The 27,636-nt window shown below is 46.6% G+C and overlaps 1 protein-coding gene across 9 annotated transcripts in view; it reads right to left on the reverse strand.

The window, feature by feature from the left end:
* Positions 1-27,636, reverse strand: part of HERC1 (HECT and RLD domain containing E3 ubiquitin protein ligase family member 1) — a 2,101,515-nt gene that overhangs the window by 135,405 nt on the left and 1,938,474 nt on the right. For all 9 annotated transcript variants that reach the window (XM_086959402.1, XM_086959399.1, XM_086959397.1 and 6 more), the window contains exon 71: positions 12,131-12,300. In XM_086959402.1, coding sequence (XP_086815528.1) covers positions 12,131-12,300 — 170 coding nt within the window. The remainder of the gene's footprint in view (positions 1-12,130; positions 12,301-27,636) is intronic.

Below are 27,636 nucleotides of genomic sequence, written 5' to 3' on the forward strand. Positions count from 1 at the left end.
ACTGGTAGTGACATTGCTTGCATTGCTCACCAGGAAATCTGTACCTGGCATGATCTGTCCAGGGTCCACAAAGTTAGGTGTCACCATGGTGACACTGGCACAAGTGTCCCTATAGGCCTGAGCCATTTTTCCATTGATAAAAGGTGTCTGTCTGTATTTGCCCAAAGTATTGGGACTGACATCAGGGGATATATCCACATCCCCTGTACAGACAAGGACAGCCTGAGTGAGTGTGCCAACTAAGTTGGCATACCCCTCAGAGCCCAAGGTTAACCCAACTAGTCCCTTGGGAGGTGCACTACTACTGCTGGCTGTACTAGGGGGCACAGGTGCCTTAGGGGCTGCAGTAGTAGGAGTCTGCCCTCCTTTCTTGGTGCACTCACTAAACGAGTGAGTTTTACTTTTGCAGTATTGGCACCACCTTTTAGATTGGCCTTCTTGATTCTTCTTTTTCTGGGGAGCCTGATCCCCACCCTCTTTGGGATGTTGGGGACCTGTCGAAGACTTCTGGTCATTTTGTTCACCCTTAGAATCTTTACCCTTCTGGTCTGCTTTCTTCTGACCACCCTGGTTCTGGCCCTGGTTTTGCTTAACTCTTGTTCTGACCCATCTGTCTGCCTTCTTTCCCAATTCTTGGGGAGAGGTCAGATCCGAGTCAACAAGATGCTGATGCAACAACTGGTTCTGACAATTGTTTAAAATCTGTTCCCTCATGATCAAATTATACAATCCTGTGTAATCAGTAACCTTACTGCCCAGCAACCAGCCCTCCAAAGCCTTAGTGGCACAATCTACAAAATCAGACCAATCTTGAGACTGAGTTTTCTGGGTATCCCTGAACAACAACCTGTACTGCTCAGTGGTTAGGCCAAACCCATCAATCAGTGTATTCTTCAAGACTTGGTAATTGTTAGCATCCTCAGCTCTAGTAGTGAGGAGCTTATCTCTACCTTTACCTTCAAAGGAGAGCCACAAGATAGCTGCCCACTGACTCTGGGGGACACACTGTACAGTGCAGGCCCTCTCCAAAGCAGTAATCCATTTGTGGATGTCATCCCCTTGTTTAAAGGGGGGCACTATCTTACTCAGGTGCCTAGTGTCTAAACTCCTGTTTTCCCTTGGGGGAATGCTGCCACCAGTGGGAATTGTCCCACTCAATTCTTGCTCTCTAGCAAAGGCAAGTCTCTCTTTGGCCAGGGCAAGTTCTTCCCTTTCAATCCTCAGATTGACTTCCCTTTCCTTGGCTTCATATACTCTCCTCTGAGGGGATGTCATCCTCCTCTGAGCAGAGGCCTGAGAGCCATTGGTTCGAATGGATCTGTTAGAGCCTCTTGATAGAGACCTAACTCGTCCATTCCCAATGTTAAGCTGGCCTGAGAGGGGTCCCAGGGGTCTCCTAGTACCATTCTCATGCCTGCTTAAGTTGTCCCTAGTTAGCTGGCTAACTACTTCTGGACCTTTGTCTGCCTCATCCTCAGATGGCTCTAGATACTCATCCTCCTCTTCACCTTCTGCAGAGAGATGGATAAGGTCAGGGTCACCTGAGGTTCCCTCTAGGGGAGGCATGTTCCCATCTGGATTAGAAGGGTCTGGGTTACCAGCCCTCCTGGCATCATAAGTCTCTAAGAGACCAATCAGAAAGGGAATTGTGGGGTTAGACCCCTGTTTTAGTTTCCTGGAGGTACACACTTGTCTCATCTCCTGGAAGCTAAGAGCAGCATATCTGGAAGTGACCTGTGGAGGGTCTACTGACACAAGGGGAGACTCAGTGTTTCCTCCTTTGTCTGACATGCTGATTCTAGTGTGGTGTAAGTGATGCACCTACCTACACCATATGTTTGCCTACTGATCCCATGCTAAGAGTTGTAGCCTAGGTGTGCTAAGCCTTGAGGAGCTACAACAGCTGGTTGAGTAGAACTCAGAGTATTCTAAGCTAAGTTATATGTACCTGGAGTACTTATGTGATCTTTCACAAGATATTCTTAGGATACGTGTGGTAAAACAACAGCAAGCTCAAATCCCAACCGCTGCTCACCAATGTGAGAAGGTGGCCTGATCTGCAGTGCTCACTATTCTAGTGAACACTATGTATCAGTCCAACAACCCTTATTGATGATTGGTTGTAAGTCAACCTTATAGACCAGCTATCCTAGTAGCGTGGATACGAGCAGTCTAAGGCTAAGACTCTTGAGGGCGTGTTAAGCCAGCTGTTATACCATCACATATACCCCTTGAACACCAAGTGAAAGGACACCACACAAGTGTTATGAAAATAAACAGTGTATTTATTAGAATCACAACAGCCCTGTACTCTTTATGAGGACAGGGTACTAAGCACACAACAATACTCTTACGAAAATACTTAAGTTAGCACAATTTACACAAGTGCCCGAGGGGCACGACAAACCATATACTATGGAAGTGGAATGCGAAATTACTAGCAGGTAAGTACTGTACTAATAGGCTTTGGAATCGCTAGGACTACGTTACTGAACCTTCAGATTACTAGTAGCAGGCCTAGGGGACTCGGGTGCAGAGTGTGCACTCTCACGCGGGATGCGGGACAAAGTCTATGGTGGCTAGATTTCACAAAGTTAGTGTTCACGGGCGAACCCGACCTGGTAGGGAGAAAACGACAGTGGATCCTGACCCTTGGATAGTGAGGCTATGCTGGGGCACCGAAATGCCGAAGTTACCTAGCCCAGGGGCTGCAGCTGCATAGGTCTCAAAAGACGTCGGGAATCCTCGTTGCCGGACCAGGAGCCTGAAGGAAAGATGCTGGCAGGCGACCAGTGAAGAGAGTTCGAAGTGATCCAAGCCTGGATCTCGAAGATGGATGACACCTGAAAGCAGAGGGGACCAAGTTTGTGACTACTAGCCAGTAGTCAGGTGGCACCCGGAGGGCACCGGATGGTAGTCACCTCGACTAGATGAGTGGGCGACGCTGTGCTCTGCAGATCTCACGGACCAGGAGGCGTTGTCGGCGACCCAGATGGAGGAGCGAGCTGTCCCACGATGGATGAAGCTGTCGACGTCGCTGGACCCAGGATTGGGGCAACAAGTCTTGGCTAATTCAAGCCCACGCGGTGGACTCAAAATGGCGTCTGGAGTGGACCAGGAGGGTCCGGGGTGCTCCTCTTTTAAAAGGGAGCAAGGGCCAGTCTGGAGCAACCAGACCAGCAGCAGTGATGTCGTCGGGCGTCGTTAGGAAGGCCACAAGCCAGCGGGCTAGTAGCCAAACAACGCGGTGAGCAGCAAAAAGCAGAAGGGCCCTACGCAGATCGTGGAGATGCTGGGAGGCTGCACTTCGGTGCTGGAGCTGCTCAGAGTCGGGGCTTCTCGGACCCCAAAGCACTCACTAGAGGATCCCTCGGCGGTCGTGCTGGAAAGAAGTCGTGCAGTCTTGAAGATGGCCGGTCCCTCGAGGTCTCGTCGCACCCACGGTTCTCAGCTTAGCTGTAGAGGTGGGTAGAGGTCAGAGGTGCCAGGGAAGCCGGTGCTCGTCGAGCTGGGCAGTCGGATTCCGGAGGAAGGACTTGCAGCAGACCGCAGTGTTCTTGAGATGGTGCCTGCGGATGCAGGGTGACTACTCCTTAGTCACAAGGGAGAATCTTGAAGAAGAAATCTTGAAGTCCTTTCGTAGAAAGTCGTGTCTTGATTCCAAAGATGATCTAATTTGGAAGGGTCCCCGCTCCTGCCTTTATCCTAAAGAAAGGGGTGGGTACACGACTAGGTCCTGCCCTAGGGGTGGGACCAGGAAGGGGGGTGGTTACACCCCTCTCCCATGCCGGACTTTCCCCAGGCCAGGGGCTGGTGTGCCCCTGGAACTGGTTCTAGCTGGCAGATGCGTAGTGAGCACCGGGGTGCCACTCAGCAGTCACCTTCCTGTAAAGCCCTGCCTACCCAGGATACACAAAACCCTGTCTGGGATGGTGCTAGCACCGCCCCTGACAGGAAACCCTTTGTCCAAGCTCTCCTCGCTGGAAGGACTCCCAGCAGCAGGAGGTCAGACTCGTGTCTGTGGTGGCAGCATCCATTTTGTGGAGCTGAGGCTTCGTTTAACTTTAACCGGGGTTCACAGTTACATACATGTCGTGTCCCTCTAGAAGGGTGGAATGCTAACCCCGTCGCCAGAATTGGCGAGGGGTTAGTATTCCAATTCGTATGACACCTTACTCGACATGTTTTGATAAAGCAATACCAGAGATAGCATTTAACCGCGAGGATTATAATGCACTTAAGAGTATATGGTACGCGTTATCATGGAACAGCTATTAGGACTTGGTTCCGCAAGCTGCCAACGGGCTCAGCTCATGCCAGAGCACCATTTCACACGATTCCAAGCACTCTGCCTTCAGGATTGTCAAGGCCTGCCATAGGAGTGACTGATAGGAATCTGTGTGTCCATTTTTAGGGTTAGATATAGGTATACTATATCTAAAGCAAAGGGTGATTACACCACCTTGCCCCAGCTGTCGTGCAGCCAGTTGTGTCAGATTTAGATGGCCATCCAGGGGTGGCATAATACATGCTTCAGCCCCTGGTAGGCCCTGGGTACACCGATGCCCTGAGTTACAGGGTCTGATAAGGTGGCCCAGTCCCAATTGGATAATGCACCTAAGGTACACATGTCAATTTAGTGAGAGAACAGCTAGGCTGTGGGTCTGATTGGCAGGCCCACAGCCAGAGAAAGTCGTAAACCAGTGAAACAAAAGCAAAAAAGGGGAGGGGACACCACACGGACCGACGCCGGTGGGGTCGTAAGGTCCACCGGTGACGATCCAGCGCCCGACGAGGGCCCAGCGGCGCCCTGCGGCGCCGGGCCCGAAGGCACCGACGACGCCGGAGCCGCTGTACCCTGCGGCGCCGAGCCCGAGGGCAGCGGCGGCGTCGGGATCGTGGAGCTCTGCGGCGCCGGGCCCGAAGGCGCCGGCGGCGTCGAGGCCGAACCACCCGACGGGGTCGGGGTCGTAGCCCCCGACCCACTAGGGCCCCCAGACGGGTTCACTGGGCCCGAAGGCGCCGCGGAACCCGCCGGAGGAGAAAGGGACCTCATGGCCATGAGGAAGCGCTCGATCTCCTCCGGCGTCGCGTTCAGCCCAGGGACCGGGGGGTATGGGGCCGAACGCGGCGCCCGCGACTCACGAGGAGCCGTGTGGGCGGTGTCACCCGAACCCCCGGCCGCGTCGTGCGAGCGTCGGGGGGAGTCAGAAGAGCGATGATGTCTCTTCGACTTCTTATGCTTCTTAACTGACGACTTGAACCCGGAGGAGTGGCGCCGACTCCTGGAGCTGTGACGGCTCCGTCCCCGCGACCTGTCCCTCGACCTCCCGTGGGACCGGGACCGGGACCTCACACGGCGCGGGGCCGACTGGCGGATCTCGAGTCACCTGCGGGACCGCTCCCGCCTGGCCTTCCTCGAGAGGGCTCGACAGTCGGAGCAGGCCTCGTCGTCATGGTCGACGCCCAAACACGTCAGGCACAGGCGGTGGGGATCCGTGACCGACATGGTACGGTCGCACTCGTCGCAATGCTGGAAGCCGGGCATCCCTAACGGCACCGTCGGAGTCGTAAAGACTTCGAAATGGATCAAAAAGATCAAAAAGTTTAGTCAAAAAGTGACTAGGGAACTGCTTTTTCCAGATCTGCGCTGGCTGGCGCGGAAAAAAGAAGAACTGACGTCAGCACGCGGAGGCGGCGTCTAAGTACTCCGACGACGTCATCACGGCGCCCACGACGCCTACGACGGACGCGGAGCCGCAGACGACGCCTACCGACGCGCAAGGGTACTGCTACGCAAAACTTTCCGGACCCAGTCTGACGCCTGGGGATATTCTAAGGTAAGGAATCTATCACTAACGTGTCTCTTTCAGATACTGAAAGCAAATGTAGAAACTCAAACACTGGCACCGTGCCTTTAAGACCGCTATGACCCCTAGCTTCATAATCTCATTATTACCATCATGCCTCAGGGGTGACAGTTCTGTCAGTTATTCTTTGCGTAGACCCGAGGGTCAGGGCACCAAGAGATTACATAATTTGCGGAAAAATACATTTTAGTGAAAAAAGTAGATATTTTCAGACAAAAAAATCAAAAAAATCTGTGGACCTGAATAGGGTCCTTACTGAAGGAGCCTGAAAGAACAACTGACTTAACTGTCACCGCTGAGGCATGATGGGAAGCTAGGGGTCATGGCTGCCTTAAAGGCACAGTGCCAGTTTTGAGTTTCTACATTTGCTTTCAGTTTCTATGCTACTGAAGTTCCAATGCAGCCTATGGGCTACAATACCTGCATTTTTCTTTGCAGGACTACTTTTCTGCTTTTCATTAAAAGCAGTTCAAGTGTCTTTTTTTGGTCTTCCTGATTTGTTTGTGTATGTGCAAAGACAATGCCTCACAGCATTGCTTAGCCTATTATGTGTTTAGTAGTTTTTTTTCTAGGAGGCTGCATTGATTGTTTAAATAATGATATATATATATATATATATATATATATATATATATATATATATATATATATATATATATATATATATATATATATATATATATATATATATATATATATATATAATATAATATAATATATATAATATAATATATATAATATATATATTAGATATATATTTTGATATTTATATTATGTTTTGATATATAATTTGTATTTATTTTCCAGGGTCCCCGCGCATGGGCAGAAATATTCAAGTGCTTATGGCTATTGATGAGGATCCCCTGGAAGAGAATTCAGGCTGTTAAGGCTGTTAAGGGCAAGTCACTCCAGTGTGCTTCTACATCTTTGTCTGATGTCTGCAGGTCATATTGCCTTGCAGTATCATGGTCACTTTCAGACAAGCAGTCTGTTCTGTTTCTAGCGTCCGTAGTGTCTCTAGTCTAAAATATCTCTATTTTCTTCGGTCTATAAATCATTTAATTGTTCGAGTCACAGGTGTAGTACCTTTGATGGCAGCTGCTACTCATGACTTGCTCTTTTGCACCCTGTGTTTCGTGTTCTTTCATTGTCCTAGGTCTAAGTGGAGGCCAATTAGTCATTTACCTAGAGTTAGTAGCTCCTGAGACGAAAAGCCGGGAGCAAGGAAAGCTTGGTGCTCTTTTTTATTTGTTTATTCTCTGTACTGCTGTGCTTTTAATTCACGGTCCGTTTTGGGCTAACTTTTCCGTTGTTTTTAAATTGCGCTTATTGCTCCTCACACACCTTAGTCGCCTTCTTAGGGGTTCTCCCTTCTGCTAGGAGCCGATTGGGGCTCGGACTGGCTGCAGGAGTGATCCTCGGGCGCAGTTGAACGGGCGCCATATTGCGAGGAGACGCAGTTGGCGGGCTAGTGTTCCTGACGTACTCTCTCAGCTCTATTTAATGAACCTCCCCTCCCATCCGCGCAGCGGGCGCGTCGATGGCACGTCGATGGCGCGCCGAAGGCGCGCAAGAGGCAAGCCCGTCTGTGCCTGTCTGTACCCGCCCGGGCCTAGGGCCAGAATCTATGCCCATTTCTGCAAGTGGTCGTATTAGCTACTCACAGAGGGATCTTCTTTCATTCAGACCAATAAAGAACCTGGATTGTCATTACCTGCATAAGCCGGAAGACTTGTATACCCATTGTAGTCTCTGCAGTCCCACTCTGCAGGGAAAGAAACATGATACTCCAGCTACCACCCATTTGCGCATGGCTCTCTTGAACACTCTCTTGAGATCAATTTCATGTTACAGGACCTCAAATTAGACATCTTGTTCCTTACGGAAACGTGGTTAACATCAAACTCAGAAGCTGATATCATATGTGCGCTCCCCCCAGGGTTCCTGATCCACTTTCAGAACAGGCCCACTGGAATAGGGGGCGGCGTGGCCATACTATATAGAGATCAATTTGTCTGCAGGGCGAAGGATAGCGGCATCTCTGACTGCGAAAGCTGCCACTTCTCCCTACTAGTATCTCCTACAATCTCCTTCGTAGGAATGCTCGTGTATCGCCCCCCCGGGTGGTTCTAGCCACTTTGTGAGTTCTCTTGTGGAAACCGTGACTGTCCTTGTCCGCTCCCAACTTCACCATACTGGGAGACCTTAACTTGCACTTTAACGATTGCCAGGATAAAGTAGCGGCGGATCTCCAGCTCGATCTTAGATCTTACGAGCTGGGACTAGTTAATACGGGTGCCATGCATAATAAAGGCCATCTCCTTGACCCGTCTTTTCCAACATCTTGTAATTTGAACCCAGCCTCCCCCTTCCTCTCCCCTGGGGCGATCACTTTTTGGTCCCCTTCACTTGGCAAGTCGGGACCGAAACGCCTCAAACCCCCAGTGTACGTATTTTAGAGAGGGCCTGGTCCAAGCTCTCTGTTGAAAACTGGACACATAAACTTGAACAATCCATCCCCCCATATGATTCGGATCCTGTGGTAGCAGACACAAATTTCAAGAATTGGCTTGTTAGCTCACTTGATCTAGTTCTGCCTAAGAAAAGAATAGAATGGAGAAAAAGAAGAGGAAAGTATATTCTGCCTCCTGGTATACGCCCGAGCTTAGAGTCCTAAGGAAAGGTTGCAAAAAATTCGAGCGCATTTGGAGGAAAGACTGGGACGGGTCCAACAAAGAAGCATATCGTGCAGCTATTAGAGCGTACAAAGCCGCTCTCCGAAACGCTAAGACAGTATTCTTTGAAGAAAGGATTAGAAGTTCCTCTAATTCCACCAGAGAAACCTTTCAGATTGTCAAAGAATTTCTGAAAGTGCCTGACCCTCCCCTGGCTCCAGATATTTCAGGAGCTAAATGTAATGAGTTGGCAAATTATTTCGACTCTAAAATTCAAAACATTTTAATTACTCTGCCTCAATCTGACTGCGCAGTAGATGTCTGTAGCCGGTCCCTAGTTCCTGGCCCTCAGCTTGTTACGTTTGACCCAGTCTCAGTGGAAGAATTCCTAAAAGTTTTGGCCGCCATGAAAAGTGGCTCTCCTAACGATCCGGTTCCTATGCGGATCCTGAAACGGATTGCTACCACCATTGCTACCCCGGCAACTAAGCTAATCAATGCTTCTCTTTCTCAAGGCATTGTCCCGCTCAGTTGGAAGGGGGCCATTGTAAAGGCCCTTTTGAAAAAAACGCATCTCGACCCGTTGGAAATGGCCAATTTCCGGCCGATCTCACTACTTCCAGGACTCAGTAAGATCACAGAAAAAATGGTGAATCATCAACTTTTCACTTTCTGGAATCTAATGAGCTACTGCGGAGTTCTCTAACAGGTTTCCGTCCAGGTCAGGGCACTCACACTGCCCTCCTCTCAGTCATCAAGGAGGCGAGGTGCATCCTGGATTCGGGAGGATCGGTGGCAGTGATCCTCCTGGATCTAAGCGCAGCCTTCGACACGGTTAATCACTGTGTCTTAATTCAGCACCTATCCGACGTGGGAGTTGCGGGATCTGCCTTGGCCTCGCTAACATCGTTCCTGACTAATGTCACCTTGCAAGTCTGGGAAGGCAACTCACGATCTGCCTTAATCACCCTCCAGTGTGGCGTACCTCAGGGCTCGTCCCTGAGCCCCACATTGTTCAATGTGTACATGTCCCCGATGGAGGATGTGGTGGTCCCGTTTGGGATTAAAATAGTGAGTTATGCAGACGACACTCAACTTGTCGTCTCACTCTCCCAAGTGGACCAATGTCCTGATAGTCTTCACTCTTGTCTGACGAAAATACATGCCTGGATGAGTGAGTCCTCCCTCAAACTAAACGGGTCCAAAACAGAAATTATGCTATTAGGGCATAAGGTGACTTCTATACCCGTCTCCATTTGGCAAACCTGTCTGGGAGCTCTTCCCCTCCCAAAAAACGAGATCAAAAGTTTAGGGGTCTGGCTGGAACAGGATCTCTCGTTGAAAATCCAAGCAAAAAAAACAGCGGGAGTCTGTTTCGGCCTACTCCGTTCGGCTCGTAAAGTCCTTACTCTCCTCCCTCCGCTCTCAAGGAAGCTGTTAATCCAAGGACTTATTCTGTCCAGATTGGATTACAGCAATGCCTTCTTCTTGGGTGCCCCTGAATCCACAGTTAACAAACTGCAACAGATTCTGAATGCTGCAGCCAGGCTGCTTACTGGCACCTTGGCTAAGGCTTCAGCTAAACCGGCTCTCAAATCACTCCACTGGCTCCCTATCAGTGAAAGGATAAAGTTTAAATCCTCGTGCATCGCCCACAAACTACTACAAGGTAAGGGACCTTCTATTTTGAAGAGTTTAGTCCTGCCTTACAAGGCCAATAGGTCCCTGCTCTCCAATCACAAGTGTCTGGCCAGAATTCGGAGAGTAAAGAAGGCACGCACAGGAGGCCACCGATTCTCTGTGAACGCAGCTACTCTGCGGAATGCTCTTCCCCGGAAGCTGCGGGCCGAACCTTGTTATTTGTGGTTTCGGAAGCTCTTGAGAACTCTCCTCTTCCCCAGTGATCCTTGCCTTCCATTCCCTTGTGTGAGTGTGGCTCTCTTTTTTAGCGCTGGGATGCCTCCGGGTAACCATGCGCTTTATAAATCTGGTTACATTACATTACATGACATTACATTACCTGATGTCATCAGGGATAAGAGAGTACATAATGTCAATTAAACAACCTCTTGTATTTTGGTGTATTGATATCAATGCTCTAAATATCTGTATTCCAAATTGTTACAGTCTCCTCGTTCCATGGTCTTTTCCTAATGGCCTAATCATTCACGCCACTAGGAGGCAGAATCAGAACAATGTGGCCTCCTTCCAAACTATGGTGAGGGGTTCTGAAATTGCCATCAATTGCTCATTTTTCAGAATTGTCATGTTAATAAAAGCTCATAACAGAAATAAAAAGGCTTGGTTCAAGCATGGCCCTGGTGAAGAGGCCATCTGGACTTCGGGGATCCATTTTAAGATTGAAATGTCACATGTTATTAAATGTTTGGCAAAGATGATGATGAAACTATATGCAGCATTACTTTCCAATAAAAGATTGCCATACTAGTGAATATCAGATTGAAAATCGCATTTCAAAGATAACAGGCTGTACAGGTGCAGTGAGTGGGTCTAATATGATCTCAACATAAGAGTTATCAAAGTAAGACCCCACTATATCTATCATAGAACACCCCACCAACTCTAAAGGACAGATGAATAACCTTCTGCTGCACTGACGTTCATGCCAGTCTCCGCCAAAGTAACCTGAACATGTAGAGCCTCGAAGGCTGAACAAGAACACCAATGACCTTTGTAAGAAGCACATCAAGGAAAATACTTTTTCTAGTGATAATATTAGAAATCCTTCCACTAGACAACCACCAGGCCATATAAATCACATACTAGATGAATAAATTGCAGTTAATATGTTTTAATCATTTAAGAGAAATGCATGTCGCGCATGATCTTTGGATTGGGTTGAGGTCCCTTATGCCTGCCTTAAGACAACAAATGCAGGATCTTTGTCATTCTGTTCAGACCACACTGATATTATATCCTCATGCGCCCTAAGAGATGGCAGCAATCGGAGAAGGTTGCAAATGCATGAATGTGATCGGTATAATAATACTGAGAAAAGGTTACACTAGAACATTGTGTAAAATCACAATGAATGCATCTCTCAAGTACCGCATCAGTCAGGGATTTCCCATGACAATAACTGGCCTTCACTATTTTATTACACTGCATACCTATCGAGGCATTAGAATAGTAGAAAAGGAAAGGTTACATACCTGTAAACCCAAGTCTCTCATCAGAACCCATAAACGAACAGCGCACTTAGACCAGATCCAGAGATCAATTTTTAGAACATATTTTTTCACATGAAAAAAAGCATTAGATAAAAGAAAGTAGGCCAATATGAGGCAGCATTTTATACAGTTTTTTAAAAATATGTATCTAATCAGTCACGGAAAATTTTAAAATATAATACCATATATAATTAGATCAAAAAGGGCACAATTTAGCATAGCATGGGTAATGGGCAAACTATATATATGTTAAAAGTAGTTTTGGCATTTACATTTTTATAGTGGTTTATGCAACACCTACAACTGTCAAGAATGCGGTTGCTACATGAAAGCGTTTCGAGGAAATAACTGCATGTTCATTTTCACATTTTGTATCAAAATTATGAAGTCATACCTGGTTATTGGGGCTAAGATTAAGCAACCTCCAAGATGAGTACATGAGATCGGAGAAATGGTATAAAAGTCGTAGCCTGGCCCTAACTGTATGTGTGCTCACTTCTTTCAAAGATCCATACTGGGGAGGTATCACATCAGGTAAACCAAGCTGTAAAGGCACCGACACACCTGCCACAAAGGAAAGATTTTGCAATTAGAATTTCAACCTGTCAGTTCACAGTATCACACGTTTTAATAAAACATTCTGACTATATGGCACGCCATTTATAGTCCACACTTTGCCAAAGCCAACAGGTCTAACCTTTGGGGCATATTTGCTTCGCCAATAGATGTAGATATATATAAATAGATAGATAGATCACCCAGTGGCAGTTACTACTGGGTAGTTATAGTTAGGATCACATTTCCATTGAAATTAGCTCCTTCCTGGAAAGTGTTGGGGCGGTCCATTAACTGAGTGAGGGCTGAGAAAAAGGCAGTGGGATTCCCAAAACGTATATTCCCCATTCTATTTTTCATAGGAAGATTGAACAGCGATTCAGAAAAAATGGCTGAACAGAGTTACACGAAATTTGGCACAAAGCTAAACCTATATCATCAAAGCATGCTTTTTGTGACTGGATGTAAATCCTTCCAGTAGCTTTTGAGAAATTAAGGTTCAAAATGGATATATATATGGGCATGGCCAGGGCCGGACTGGGAACCAAACCAGCCCTGGCAAAGTTCTCGACTGCCCCACCGGGGGATTCCACAAGTTGTTTGCCAGGGCCGGTTTCGGCCGATTTTGTCACAGGGGTCGATATTGCAGCTATGCTGAAAAACGGCCCTGTAACAAAAAACGGCCCCACAGGGGCCCAAAACCGGCCCCGATCCTGGCGGGAAACGCCTGGTGCCCGCTAAGGCCAGTCCGGCCCTGGGCATGGCCAAAAGATTTGATTGACAGGCAGCAACTTGTTTTGCTAATAACTCTGGCACGGTTTGATGAATCTTCGCAGAAAGTTCCCCCAAAACATTCATCCAACTCAGTATCTTCGTGGAAAGTTTTGGGGAGATCCATCAAGCAGAGACCAAAAAAACAAGGGAGCTCCCAAAATGCAATTGCCCAATGAAAATTCAATAAGGAATGTCAGACCGCGCTACAACCAAAACGGCTGAATGGAATTACACGAAAGGTGGCAGACAGTTAGAACTTTACCAAGAGAGCATGCTTTTGTGATTTGGAATAAATCTGTAATATGGAGTAAATCTGTTCAGTAATTTCTGAGAAATTAAGGTTCAAATTCATAGATATCTGGACAGTTAGATACATGAGAGTATCGCCCACTACAGCATACAGCATGGTGCAATGGAACAGCCTACACAAGCCACCGATGAACTTCCTTTGAGTGACTGCAATTTGCTCTTTATTAAGGAGCAATCCCACACCCAAGGTACCTCCCTTCAGGGCCAGTGTGTTTACTTTATAATTTCTATAGTGTTGTGTTTTGAGCATGATGTGATTGCGAGACACTTTTGATGTAAGCACAGGGCACATTCCAGCGTCATCAGATCTCATCTCCTGCTGATGCTGTTGTAAATTCCTTTCGAGTTGCCTTTGTTTTTCTGACTACTGCTATGTCACATCAGCTCACATGAACTCTGAATTCCCTAAAGCAAAGTCACGTTCTGAGAATGCTTCCTGCATTGTATTTAGGAAATTGCGATTCACTAACTGCATTCGCATAATAGGTAATCGTAAAAATTGTGATTGCCTATTTTGTGAATGCCTTTGGGGTTGATGCATCCCAAAAGGCTATTTACCGGTCGCAAAGGTCCAGTTTCTGCGAATCGGCCTGTTTGCGACCGGTAAATAGCTTGATGCATGTGCCCCAATATTCTGCAAATCAGTATTTGCAAGGTGCCTTAAAAACTTCACCCCTTCATAAATAACTTGTAATCAGGGCTTAGGTCTAACACATCATGCTTTTTGTGACAGAGGAACACACTTCACACACAAAACATAATTTGTTGGAAACCACCAAGAACACTCATCCGCATCATTCTGGACACTCAGGGTCCGCAGAATTAGGAAACACGAGACAGGTGAGCAGTTTGTTGTTGCCCTTGCCTCACGGAAATGGAAAGCACATTCAAAATACTCTTAGAAAGGTGTAAACTGACATCCTGATGTAGGCTCCGCTAGTGAAATGTTCTGATTCGCTGACAATATCTACCTGCATATCTAACACCATTCCCAGATGAGCACAACAGTCACATGCTAATAAGTGTTGTTCAATGCCTTAAGGTCACTGCCCTCATCTCTATGGATTGCTTTTCCCTGTACCAGCTGACTACTATGTTTCTGCTTCACCCGTGGGATCACCCTGATCTCAAACAGATTTATATGGCACTGTCTGACCACAGGTAGGCTGTTGATAGTCTCCTCACACAAGCGCCTCCACGTGACAGTGCCACATTTGTAGCCAACTTGGCAATCTGGGAAAGCTAAGGTTTTCTCTGGTTAAGCACTAGTATGCTGCATCCATCATAGAAGATCCTAGCACACTGTTCCCATATCTAGCATCTGTATTTATCACTGATATTCTCAATTCTGTATCCTAAGACACCACTGAACAAACCTGGAAACGAAGCATTTTCCTTGTTCTTGGGCTTCTGTATTTTGCCAGGGTTAGCCTCACCACAGTGACACATCCCTACTTTGAAATGAGGACATACAAGGCCCTTACCACGGTTCAGGGAATGCTGAGCGGCTCCATTGAAAGAAACAATGAAGATGTGCACTGCCACCTAGGTGTCTTCCTTCCAAGCTTCTGTCTTAGTTCAAGGGGGAGCTGCGGAGGAGCACGAGGTTCAGAGCTAATGGATGGGTTTAGGAGCTGGCAATGGGGAGCAGTAGTGATGTGGGGGCATTTACTCCTTCGTATATCAATTCGGTGTTCTCATAAGGACATGCGATACCAAAGGGGATAATGGACAGAGCGTTTGAGCTAATCAAACACTCACCCCCAGTCAACTGATCTGGGTTTAATCCATCATCATTCTTTAGCTCACTCCACCACCCCAATTCAGACATGGCCATATGCAAATCGGTCTGACCCTGTGCCTCATAGGAACAGTCCATCCCGAACTGCCAAAGCCATGTCTTCCCTGGACCTGAAACAAGCATCCTGGGACCAGTTTTGGGTTCATAATCCTAATCAGCCAAGCTATCTTGAATCCGGTGGCAGAGTGAGCAAGGGACCCACGTCCGGGGAGACCCTGCCAACTCAGGGCAAACAAAGCGATACCAAAGGGGATGATAGATGGAGCGTTTGAGCACATCAAACACTCACCCCCAGTTAACTGATCTGAGTTTAATCCATCATCAATCTTTAGCACACTCCACCACCCCAGTTCAGACATGGCCATATGCAAATCAGTCTGACCCTGTGCCTCATGGGAACAGCATAAAAGGTCCCTTCGGGTAACCACAAAGGTGGTCTTACCTATATAAAGATGCCCTACTTTTCTCAGCAATACCAATCTCACAATAGTCGATAGTATTGTGAGATTGGTATTGCTGAGAAAAGTAGGGCATCTTTATATAGGTAAGACCACCTTTGTGGTTACCGGAAGGGACCTTTTGTGCTTTCTCCTAAGATTCCCCTGGTCCCAGACACATAAGATAAGGGGGCCTCCTTTACTTTATATGACCTCATGGGAACAGTCCAGCCCGAACTGCCAAGCCATGTCTTCCCTGGACCGCATACAAGCATCCTGGGACCGGTTTCGGATTCATAACCCTCATCAGCCAGGCTATCTTGAATCCAGTGGCAGAGTGAGCAAGGGACACAGGTCTGGGCATAACCCGCCAACTCAGGGCGAACAAAGCGATACCAAAGGAGATGATGGACGGAGCGTTTGAGCAAATCAAACACTCACCCCCAGTCAACTGATCTGGGTTTAATCCATCATCATTCTTTAGCTCACTCCACCACCCCAGTTCCGACATGGCCATATGCAAATCAGTCTGACCCCACGCCTCATGGGAACAGTCCAGCCCAAACTGCCAAGCCATGTCCTACAAGACTAACAACCATCCTCGAATCAAGAACCCCAATGATTGGGAATCACCATCTTTCCTAATTTTTAAAAGTATTAAGATGGCACCAGAACATTGGCTTGTTCATGATGGTTTCTGATGTCATGCTTGCACAAAGCACACGCAACTTCTAGAGAGTCAGTACTGCGTGCGAAACATGCAATGATTTTAGATCTTATGCCTGCACAAGCACACACACCTTATCAGGACTACGGGCAAAATATGTGATGGTTTTTGACCTTTGTGGTTACCCGAAGGGACCTTTTGTGCTGTTCCCATGGTTTTTGAACTTATGCCTGCACAAAGCACAGGCTCTTTATCAAAGAGCAATTCCCATGGGCAAAATATGCACAGTCAAAGGGACAGGAAGAAAGAATCGGAAAACTGATGGCATAAGAGCGGGTGATCTGTTCACGGGGGTGAACCGACTACACAAAGCACACGCACTTTAATAGAGAGTCTGGGCTACGGGCAAAATATGTGCCTCTAAAGGGACAGGGATGCAGATCAGGAGAACTGATTTGACAAAAAAACGGGGACATGTTCACTGGGTATGAACCAATGAGGAATGTGTACTCTAAGCACAAACCCTAAAAATGCCTTACCATCTATAAACACGGTTGCAAGGCCCACCTCAACACGCCAAATAAGTAATTTCTTTTTGGGACTTTAGAGCAATTGGTCCTTTTTTTAATGTACTCGAGGATTCGAGTTGGGGTGTACTAAAGATTCATTATTATTGATTTTTATAATGTTATTTTACTGCAATGCAATGGTTTAAATTACTCCTGCAAATAAATAAATTTCAATTACAACTCATAACCCAACTCTATATTTAGGAGAAAACTGAATGGGATCTCTTATGTCAGAAAGATTTGAACTAAGGTGACTACTTGCACACAGGGCATTTTAGAAGCACCCTTGTTTACTAGGAGACTGATCCTTATTTTCTAAGGTCAGCCATAGAGACCGCTTTAATTCTTTTTCAGCCTAATGTAATAATAAATACTTAAATATAGATAAGTAGAGGGGCTTTGGGGCAGCCCTATGCGTCCCTTAGTCTGTTCTACTTTTATTGACATTTGCTTCCTCATACCACAGCATGAAGCATGGGGCAACTGGTTAGCCCACTTCAGCCACTGGGCTCTTTTGTGGTGCTGTCAGTGATGCCATTTTGCGTGATCACGAGCACATCCGATACACAGGTCAATACTTTGCTCTACACAATGTGGTCTTCTTCCTATTCTCTATCCTTTTTAGGTCTCGTAGAGAGACCTAATGCCGTCCATCCACTTTTTACGATCCGGATTTTCAAAAGTTCACGTGAAATCACGTGACCACAAGCTCCTTTGTGCACGAGCTTGCATTTCCCCACAGGCTTCCCCATGCCAGCAGCATTTGCATCAAAGGCTTCCGCTGCCCCGCCCCCCGCCGTCACTTATTCACAGCCACAGGCCGTGACTTCAAAGGGTTCCGCTGCCCCCCCCCCTGCTTCACGGCCCTCTGTTCCCCAGCACCTCCCCTCTCTCTCCCCTAATTATTCACTGCTGGCAGGCCGGCACATCTAGTTTTCCACGGCTTTCGTTTTCCGCTTGTTTAATTTCATTTCGCGGCCGCGAATGCTTGTTATTTCTTTGTTGCCCGGCCAATGCTTGTTTTATATGGCGTGTGATTGTCTCCCACCCATGTACATATCATTTGCCACCAGTCTGGTTATTCCCAACAAGAGACCTCCTATAGCTAGACATTGTTTGAAGAGCGTAAAACTGGAAACACTTTTGAGTTCTAAGTCATTATTTATACACAGGTGCTTTGAGGAACTATCTAGCTCATTATTGAGTAACATCAATTAGACTCGATGTATGCAGCTTCTTTCAATATAATGGTTTTGTAGTGGAGGCTAAGTGCTCATGCAGAGTCAGAGTTCTAACGCACAGTTTAAAGGCTTTTTCTCTGTCGGTTACAAACTGGTGGATAGGAGGTTCATATGACTGAAGAACGCACATTTTTCTCACGTGGTGCATTGCTTGATTGTTCTACATTGTTGACGAGGACTTGAGCTCCTTTACACAACTGTTACAGAAAGCATTTGTCAGTGAAACATTGAAAACAATAAAAGATGCAAATACTCACCCTCACTCACCTTCACCCGTCACACACCCTCACTCACTCTCACACCCTCACCCTCACACACATCACTCACCCTCACACCCTCATCAACCCTCACTCACCCTCACACACCCTCTCACCCTCACCCACCATCACACACCCTCACACACCCTCTCACCCTCACTCACCCTCACCATCACACACCCTCACCCTCACCCACCCTCACTCACCTTCACAGCCCCTCAACCACCTTCACACCCCCTCACCCTAACCCCCTCATCCTCACACACCCTCAAACCCTCACCCCTTCACACACCCTCACGCCCTCACTCACCTTCACCCCTCACACCCTCACTCCCCTTCATCCCTCACACACCTTCACCCACCCTCACTCACCCACCCTCACTCAGCATCACACCCTCTCACACCCTCACCCACCCTGGTCCCGCAGACTTGGAAGCGGGCGATGGTGATCCCCCTCCTTAAAAAGCCTGGCCTAGATCCTGAGGTGTTGGCCAACTATAGGCCTATCTCTCTCCTTCCGGCGCTGGCCAAAATTACGGAGAAGCACGTGCATAGCGTGCTCTCTGTTTTTTTTAGAAACCAATGACCTGGTGCACTCCACTCAATCTGGCTTCCGCCCCAATTTAAGCACCGAGACGGCGCTTTTGGAGGTGTCTGAGGCCATCAAGGAGGCTCTGGATTCAGGAGGCAAAGCCATGCTTGTCATGCTTGATATGTCGGCGGCCTTCGACACCGTCCCCCATGAGGGGCTCCTCGCCAGACTTTATAACATCGGTCTGAGGGGGACGGTGTTCAGCTGGTTTACATCTTTCTTAGCTGGCCGTCGACAAACGGTCCGGGCCTCCCCTAGCTCTGCTGAGATTCCGCCGTTGGGAGTCGGAGTCCCGCAGGGTTCTGTGTTGAGCCTGACTCTTTTTAACATCTTTATGACCCCCTTGGCGGCACTGGTGGAGTCTCTTGGGGCCCAGATCGTCTCTTATGCCGACGATACCCAGCTCCTCTTTACGTGCAGGAAAGGTGAGGATTTCGACGGAGAGAGTATTCGGGAGTGTCTTGGGGCTGTTTTTTAATTGGTTCCAGCAGAACAGCCTCAAATGTAACTCTGACAAGTCGGAGGTGCTGTTTTTTGGTTGCACCTCAGACCCTGACAGGCAGACATGGTGGCCGATTAATATGTTCCCCCCAGCACATGCGTCCCAGCTGGCAAAAAACCTGGGAATTAAGATCGATAATGGTCTGACGTTGAGATCTCAGATCCTCCGTCTTACGGGCACATGTTTCGGCATTCTCAAGATGCTCCGGAAGTTTGTTCCTCTGCTCACAGAAGAGCACAGGAAGATTATGGTGCAAGCCTTAATTGGCTCCAGATTGGACTATTCCAACGTCCTTTATCTGGGTCATCCGGAATATCTTGTATATCGGCTGCAGGTGGTGCAGAATTCTGCTGCACGCGCCATTTTTGGCCTTCACAGGCGAGCCAGAGTGTCCGGCCTTTTGCAGTCGCTTCATTGGCTGCCTATCCGGAAGTGGATAGTTTTTAAGGCTTTGACTCTGGCTCATAAGGCGCTCTTTGGTTCGGGAGCAAAATATCTTCAGCTTAGGCTTGTCTTTTACCGCCTGGACCGATCTATGCGATCTGAATCTCTGTTTCTTGCGGCGGTTCCCAGAGTAAAGAGGGCCCGTATTGGGGGGCGCTCCTTTAGACTGAGGGCACCACAGCTCTGGAACACTCTGCCATTGGCCTTACGCTGTACCTCTAATCTGCTGTCTTTCAGGAAGGGCCTTAAAACCTGGCTTTTTACCCTCTAGTATGTCTCCTTTGCTGTTAATGAATGTTTTTATCTGTGTTATGTTTTTCTTCTTATGAGCTGCCAATAAAAAGCGCTGGGACACTCCAATGGAGTAGCCGTGCGCTATAGAAATTAAAATTAACATAACATAACATTCACCCTCACCATCACACACCCTCATATCCTCACTCACACCCTCACCCCCTCACTCACCTTCACAGCCCCTCAACCACATTCACACCCCCTCACCCTCACACCCTCAACCCCTCATCCTCACACACCCTCACACCCGCACCACCCTCACAACCCTCACCCCTCACTCACCATCACACACCCTCACTCACAATCACACCCCTTCACACACCCTCTCACCTCACACACCCTTTCACCCTCACACACCCTCATTAACCTTTACCCCTCACACACCCTCACCCATCCTCACTCACCCTCACTCACACATCCTCACACCCTCACACATCCTCACACACCCTCACCCACCCTAACACACCCTCACCCCCCTCACTCACCCTCACACCTCCTCACCATCACACACCCTCACATCCTCACACCCTCATTCAACTTTACACCCTCACCCTCACACCCCCTCTCACACACCCTTACCCTCACACCCTCACCCCCTCACCCTCACACACCCTCACCCTCACACACCCTCACTCACCCTCACACCCCCTCACCCGCACACACCCTCACTCACCCTCACACCCTCACCCTCACACCCCCTCGCCCTCACCCTCACACACCCTCACTCACCCTTACTCACTCACCCTCATACACCCTCATCAGCATGGCATAACAAAACATAGCATGGCATAACAAAAAAAGCATAGGATACATAACCTCACAACCCTCACACCCTCACCCTCACACCCCCTTACCCTCACACCCCCTCACCCCCTCACCCGCACACCCCCTCACCCCCTCACCCGCACACCCCCTCACCCGCACACACCCTCACTCACCCTCACACCCCCTCACCCGCACACACCCTCACCCTCACTCACCCTCACCCCCCTCACCCTCCCAACCCTCTCACCCTCACACACCATCACACCCTCGCCCTCACCCCCCCTAACACACCCTCACTAACCCTTACTCACTCACCCTTATACACTCTCATCAGCATAGCATTACAAAACATAGCATGGCATAACATAAAAAGCATAGGATACACAACCTCACAACCCTCTCACCCTCACCCTCGCTCTAACACACTCACCCTCACTCACCCACCCACCCTCACCCACCCTCACTCACTCACTCACCCACCCTCACTCACCTTCACCAGCATAGCATAACAAAACATAGCATAACAAAACACAACAAAATACCATAGCATAACAAAACATAGCATAACAAAACAAAGCATAGCAAAACAAAACATAGAATAGTATAACAAAGCATAGCATTGCAAAACAAAACATAGCAAAACACAACAAAGCATAGCATAACAAAGCATAGCATAACAAAGCATAGCATAACAAAACATAGCAAAACAAAACATAGCAAAACACAACAAACCATAGCATACATAACAAAACATAGCATAGCATAACAAAACACAACAAAGCATAGCACAGCATAACAAAACACAACATAGCATAACAAAACAAAGCTTAGCATAGCATAACAAAACATAGCATAAAAAAACATAGCATAACAAAGCATAGCATAACAAAACATAGCATACCAAAACAAAGCATAGCATAACAAAGCATAGCATAACAAAGCATAGCATAACAAAGCATAGCCTAGCAAAACACAACAAAGCACAGCATAGCATAACAAAACACAACAAAACATAGCATGGCTTAACAAAACATAACAAAACATATAATAGCATAGCAAAACACAGCATAGCATACCAAACACAGCAAAACATAGCATAGCATAACAAATCATAGCATAGCAAAACAAAGCATAGCATAATAAAACACAACAAAACATAGCATAGCATAACAAAGCATAGCAAAACATAGCATAGCATAACAAAGCAAAGCATAGCATAACAAAACATAGCAAAACATAGCATAGCATAGCATAACAAAACATAGCATAGCATAACAAAACAGCATGGCATAGCATAACAAAACAAAACATAGGATAGCAAAACAAAACATAGCATAGCATACAGCACCACCACAGCATCACTCTGTGGCACCACAACATCACTGAGCTCCACCACAGCATCAATCTGTGCAACCATTCAACAACAACTGGTTCAAATATGACATCTCAATGTTTCAAGCTTTATTACAAATGTAAGAAAAATATGTTAACACCTTGGCTGCTAAGGGTTTTCCCCTCCGGTGCTGACTTTTCTAAAAGCCCCTTTATTCATGACGAGCTGAGCTCGTCATCAGCACAGCTCAACTGTGCCTCATGACGAGCTGAGCTCGTCATGAGCATCGAAGGGGTTAATAGTTGACACATGTTCTTGGATTTTCGTCACAATAAAATACACTGAACATAATCTTTACAAATGTTATTTACAAAAGTTTAAGCTATTGCCATTATAAATTACAATAACTTTTATTTAAGTATTAATTATTTAAAAAAATTATAAACCATTGTTATTTGTAATATCAATACATGTAAGTCACGTAAATACAACACATATTGCATTACAAATGCTATAGGTGTCACATTTGCGAAAGTTATACCTATTGGCATGGTAAATGACAAAGCTATTAATTTCGCTATTTTCAAAAACAAAACCTAAATAAAAAATGTGTCATTTACAATACCAATAGCTCAAACTTTCCTAATACGAGACCTATTGCATTGCAAATGCTTGTTTCATTTTTGTACCAGTCATAGTTGTGTGTTTAAACCATGTCACCAGATTACAGTAAATAAAAGAAAACATTACTTTTCCTTTGTGCCAACAAGAATCATATTTTCCTGTGAGGTGTTTTACAACTAAAACAGCTTCTATGGCTGTACTAAATACGCTTGCTTGCTAGGAAGTGCCGTATTGACCTAATAAAATTCAGTGGTTTGGTTAAAAAAAAAAAAAAATGAATGCACGTATATGTCCATCACGTTTTGGTGGAGGCATTTTGTTTTTTGGCTTTTTTGTTTCTGTTTGCGGCATAGGTTTGATGAAGCCAAATTTATTGCCGTTTTTCTTCTTTTTTTTTTTTAAAGCAATGGCCTCCGACATTGAAAACAGATTAAAAGATTAACAGGTAGATTCATCAAGCATTTTTGCGAGCGCAAATGGTGCAAATCGCAAAATTCGGCCGTTTGCGCCCGCAAAAATGGCATTTGAGATTCATCAATGGTTCATGAACTCAAATAATTGCGATTTCTCAAATTGCGATTGCAATTAGGGAATCACAATTTGCGATTCCTTAAATGCAATTCGTGAACCATTCTAAAATTGCGAATTCGCAATCTGGGGCCGCTATTTACCGCAAAGTCTGACTACGTGGTAAATAGCGAAAACTTAGAAAAATGCACTTTAGTGCATTTTTTTAAGTTGTATGTTACACATACACATGTCCTTTGGACATGTGTGTGCGCAACACCAGTGTACATTACCATTTCAGGGATGTTACAGGGTGTCCTTTGGACACCCTGGCACCCTTGAAATCGCTTCCTTATTTGCGATTCGCTAATTGCTAATCGCAAATAAGGAATGACTCCCCATTCATTCCTATGGGTCTTTAGCCCATAGGAATGAATGGGGAGTCATTCCTCATTTGCGATTAGCAATTAGCGAATCGCAAATAAGGAAGCAGTAGAAATCGCAAAAAATATTGCGATTTCTACATGAATCCCGTTTTGCGAGTCTTTAATAGCGATTACTTATTAATCGCTATTAAGGACTCGCAAAACATGACAATGATGAATCTGGGGGAAGGGCCTGATTTAGACCTTGGAAGAAAACAAGTTACTTACCTGTAACTTTGGTTCCCCAGTATTGATAACTTTCATAGATTCCCATGCTTTGTATCATTCCCCCGTCGTCAGCCTGGGAGCCTCGGTAAATAGAAAATATCATAGCAGTATGTACAAAAGAGAAAGTAAGGCATAGGACTCATCTCATTTTGTAGCCTATCTACCTCTTTGTGTAAAAGAGACCAAAAGTCTGCAACCACCAATCAGATGAGCCTCACCCCATAGAACCATCAGGAGAGAGCCTCAGAGCCTCAAATTTTCACAGCCGTTGTGTAACAGTAACCACTTCTGCTGAAGGCTGAGCTTTACCCTGGGAGGAGGGTGGGCGCATAGGAATCTATGAAAGTTACCAATACTGGGGAACCAAAGTGACAGGTAAGTAACTTGTTTTCTTGCCCCAGTATTGGAACTTTCATAGATTCCCATGCTTTGTATCAGAGTAGCTAGCAGTAAAAAACCCATGCACATTTTGTTTCAAGCGTATTCCAACATTTCAGCATAAATATACTCATATAAGCATCTATACTTAGTTACAGTACATGTAGAAAACTTATGCAATACAAAATGTGCAATCATAGGAAGGAGGGATAGAAGAGAAAGCTCACCTCTCATTGGAAAAGATTCCTCAGTACAGCTTGACCTACAGCCGCTTCGCTCCTCATGAAAGAGTCCAGGCAGTAATGATTTGTGAAGGTATGGGCGCTGCTCCATGTGGCCGCCCTGCAAATGTCTTTTATAGGGACTCCAGCGAAGAGCGCTGCTGAAGATGAGACCGATCTTGTGGAGTGTGCTCGAACCGGTCTCTCCAGTGGTTTTTCTGCCGCCTTGGGGCAGTAATCAATTGCGCTTGTAATCCAGCGTGAAATCCCTTGCTTTGAGAGAGGAAGTCCTTTCCGAGGTGCAATAAAAGCCACAAAAAGTTGAGATGAGTTTCTAAAATCCTTCGTCCTTTCAAGATAAAATTTGAGACATCTCTGGACATGCAAGGAATGAAGAGAACGTTCTGCTGGTGTTGTAGGACGAGGAAAAAATGATTTCAGAACCACTGGTTCATTCCAATGGAAATTCAAAAGGACCTTCGGGATAAATTTTGCATTGATCCTTAAAAAAATAGACTCATTCCTGAACTGAAGAAAAGGTTCTAGGGTGGAGAAAGCTTGCAATTCTCCTGCTATCCTAGCTGAGGAAAGAGCCAGCAGGAGAGCTAATTTCCAAGATAAGAATTTCAAACCCGCTCTGTGAATTAGCTCGAACGGAGGTCTCATCAGATGAGCCAGAACCAGATTAAGATTCCAGGTCGGAGGTGGCGGCCGCACCGGTGGAAAAACCCTGAAAAGACCTTTCAGGAATTTTTGATAATTCTAGCTGACCAAAGAGATGGACCCGCAGTTGACCTTCTGTACCTTGAAATAGCCGCCAGATGAACTTTGATTGAAGAGTGAGAAAGGCCTGATTTAGCCAGTGATAGAATGTAAGGTAGTATCTGATCAGACACTGAAGAAAATGGATGGATGCTCTCCTAATGACTCCACAGACAGAAACGCTTCCGTTTAGCACGTTAAGTCTCATTTGTATTTGGTGCTCGAGCTTGAGATAAAATCTCTCTACATTCCAAAGGAATATCTAGAGTGTGGAATTCTCTGTGCTCAGGAGCCAGGCTTTCAAATAGAGAGAGCTCGGATCTGGATGTACCACCTGTCCCAGGGACATTGTCAACAGAGATTGGAGGGGACAAAGGTGATATGGATGATCCTGGGACAGTGGGAGGATTTCCGTGAACCAGAATTGGCGTGGCCACGCCAGTGCTATCAAGATCATCCTGCAAGGTTCCATCGTTATCTTCCTGAGAAGCAGTGGAATTAGGGGAATTGGAGGAAAGGCGTAACAAAATGCGCCTAACCAGGACATCGAAAGAGCATTCCCCAGCGATACTCGATGGTGGTGCCTGCTTGCATGAAATTGGCATTTCCTGTTTTCTGGAGTCGCAAATAAGTCTATTGTTGGATTTCCGAAACGTTCCAGCACTTCCTCCAGAGTGTCTTGATCTAATTCCCACTCGTGACAGGCAGATTTTAGACAACTTAGGGTGTCTGCTGTTGTGTTTAGAGTGCCTGGTAGGTGCTCCGCTGAGAGCACTACATTGTGGAGAATCGCCCATTCCCATATCTCCTGGGTTTCTTTTGAGAGGAGAAGGGATCTTGTACCTCCCTGCTTGTTTATGTAATGCATGGCCATTGTGTTGTCCGTCCTGACCAGCACAGTTGTATTTTGAATCCTCGGCTTGAAAGCCTGCAAGGCTAGGCGAATCGCCCTGAGTGCCAAGAGATTTATATGAAGATCACACTCTTCTGCCTTCCAGTGATTGCTCACCTGGAGATCTTGAAAGAGTGCGCCCCAGCCTTCCATTGAGGCGTCTGTGGTTAGAACCAGAGGGGATGGAAACATTCTGAAAGAAAGACCTCTTGAGATATGTTTCTTGACAGCCCACCATCTTCTTATGGGAGGAGTGACCTTTATCTTGCCCTCGAAAGAGCCTTCCACCTGGCGCCATTGCATATCTAGTTGTTCTTGCAAGGGGCGCATATTTAATCAGCAATGCGGAACTAATGGTATGCAAGATGATATCAATCCCAGAAAAGATTTGAAGAGACGAACTGATAGGGATCTTCTCCCCTGTAATCGGATTGCTGAGGAGATTAGTTTCTTCTGCCTCTCTTCCGAAGGGAAAGCTTTGCAAAACCTTGTATCCAGAATGGAGCCCAGGAATTTGACCCTCCTGGATGGAACAATGATTGACTTGTCCCTGTTGAGACATAGACCCAGGCCTTTAAAAAGTTGGATGCAATTTTCGACTGCCCTTGACGCAGCCTGAGAAGACGGTGCCTTGATCAACCAATCGTCTAGGTAAGGGAATACGTCTAGTGATTGTTTCCTTAAGAACGCCGCAACCGGGGCCAATACTTTTGTGAAAATCCGCAGCGTGGATCCTGGCCCGAAGAGCAGGACCTTGAAATGAAAGTGGCTCGTGGCTGCTGTGAAGCGTAAAAATTTTCTGGGAACTGGGTGGATCGGAATGTGGAACTATGCGTCCTGGAGATCCAGAGTCGCCATGTAATCTCCCAGACTTAGAAGGCGCAAGACATCCTGAAGAAAGACCATTCGAAAGGAGAGTTTTATGAGATAGGTGTTGAGCTCCCTCAGGTCTAAGATCAGGCGCCATTTTTCTTCTGTCTTCTTCTGTCTTCTGAATGAGGAAAAATGTGGAATAGAACCCTTTTCCTTTTTGTGAGAGTGGCACTGGTTCTATCGCTCCCTTGGTGAGCAGATGCGAGACTTCGAGACAGAGAAGGTGCAGATGTTTTGATTCTGTGGCGCAAGGGGCTCTTGGAGGTGGTAAATGTTGGAATTCTAGTGTATGGCCAAAACGAACGATCTGTAGGACGCACTGATCTGTTGTTATGATCTTCCAGCTATCGACAAAATTCGTAATCCTTCCCCCTATCTTTGAAACAAGAGGTGAAGGACCAGTTTGCAGAGCCAGGAAGCAGCTATTGGCGTTTAGAGGTGTCTCTCCCC

Source organism: Lissotriton vulgaris, chromosome 2_2 (assembly GCF_964263255.1).
Source record: "Lissotriton vulgaris chromosome 2_2, aLisVul1.2, whole genome shotgun sequence".
In the NCBI taxonomy this organism is placed as follows: domain Eukaryota; kingdom Metazoa; phylum Chordata; class Amphibia; order Caudata; family Salamandridae; genus Lissotriton; species Lissotriton vulgaris.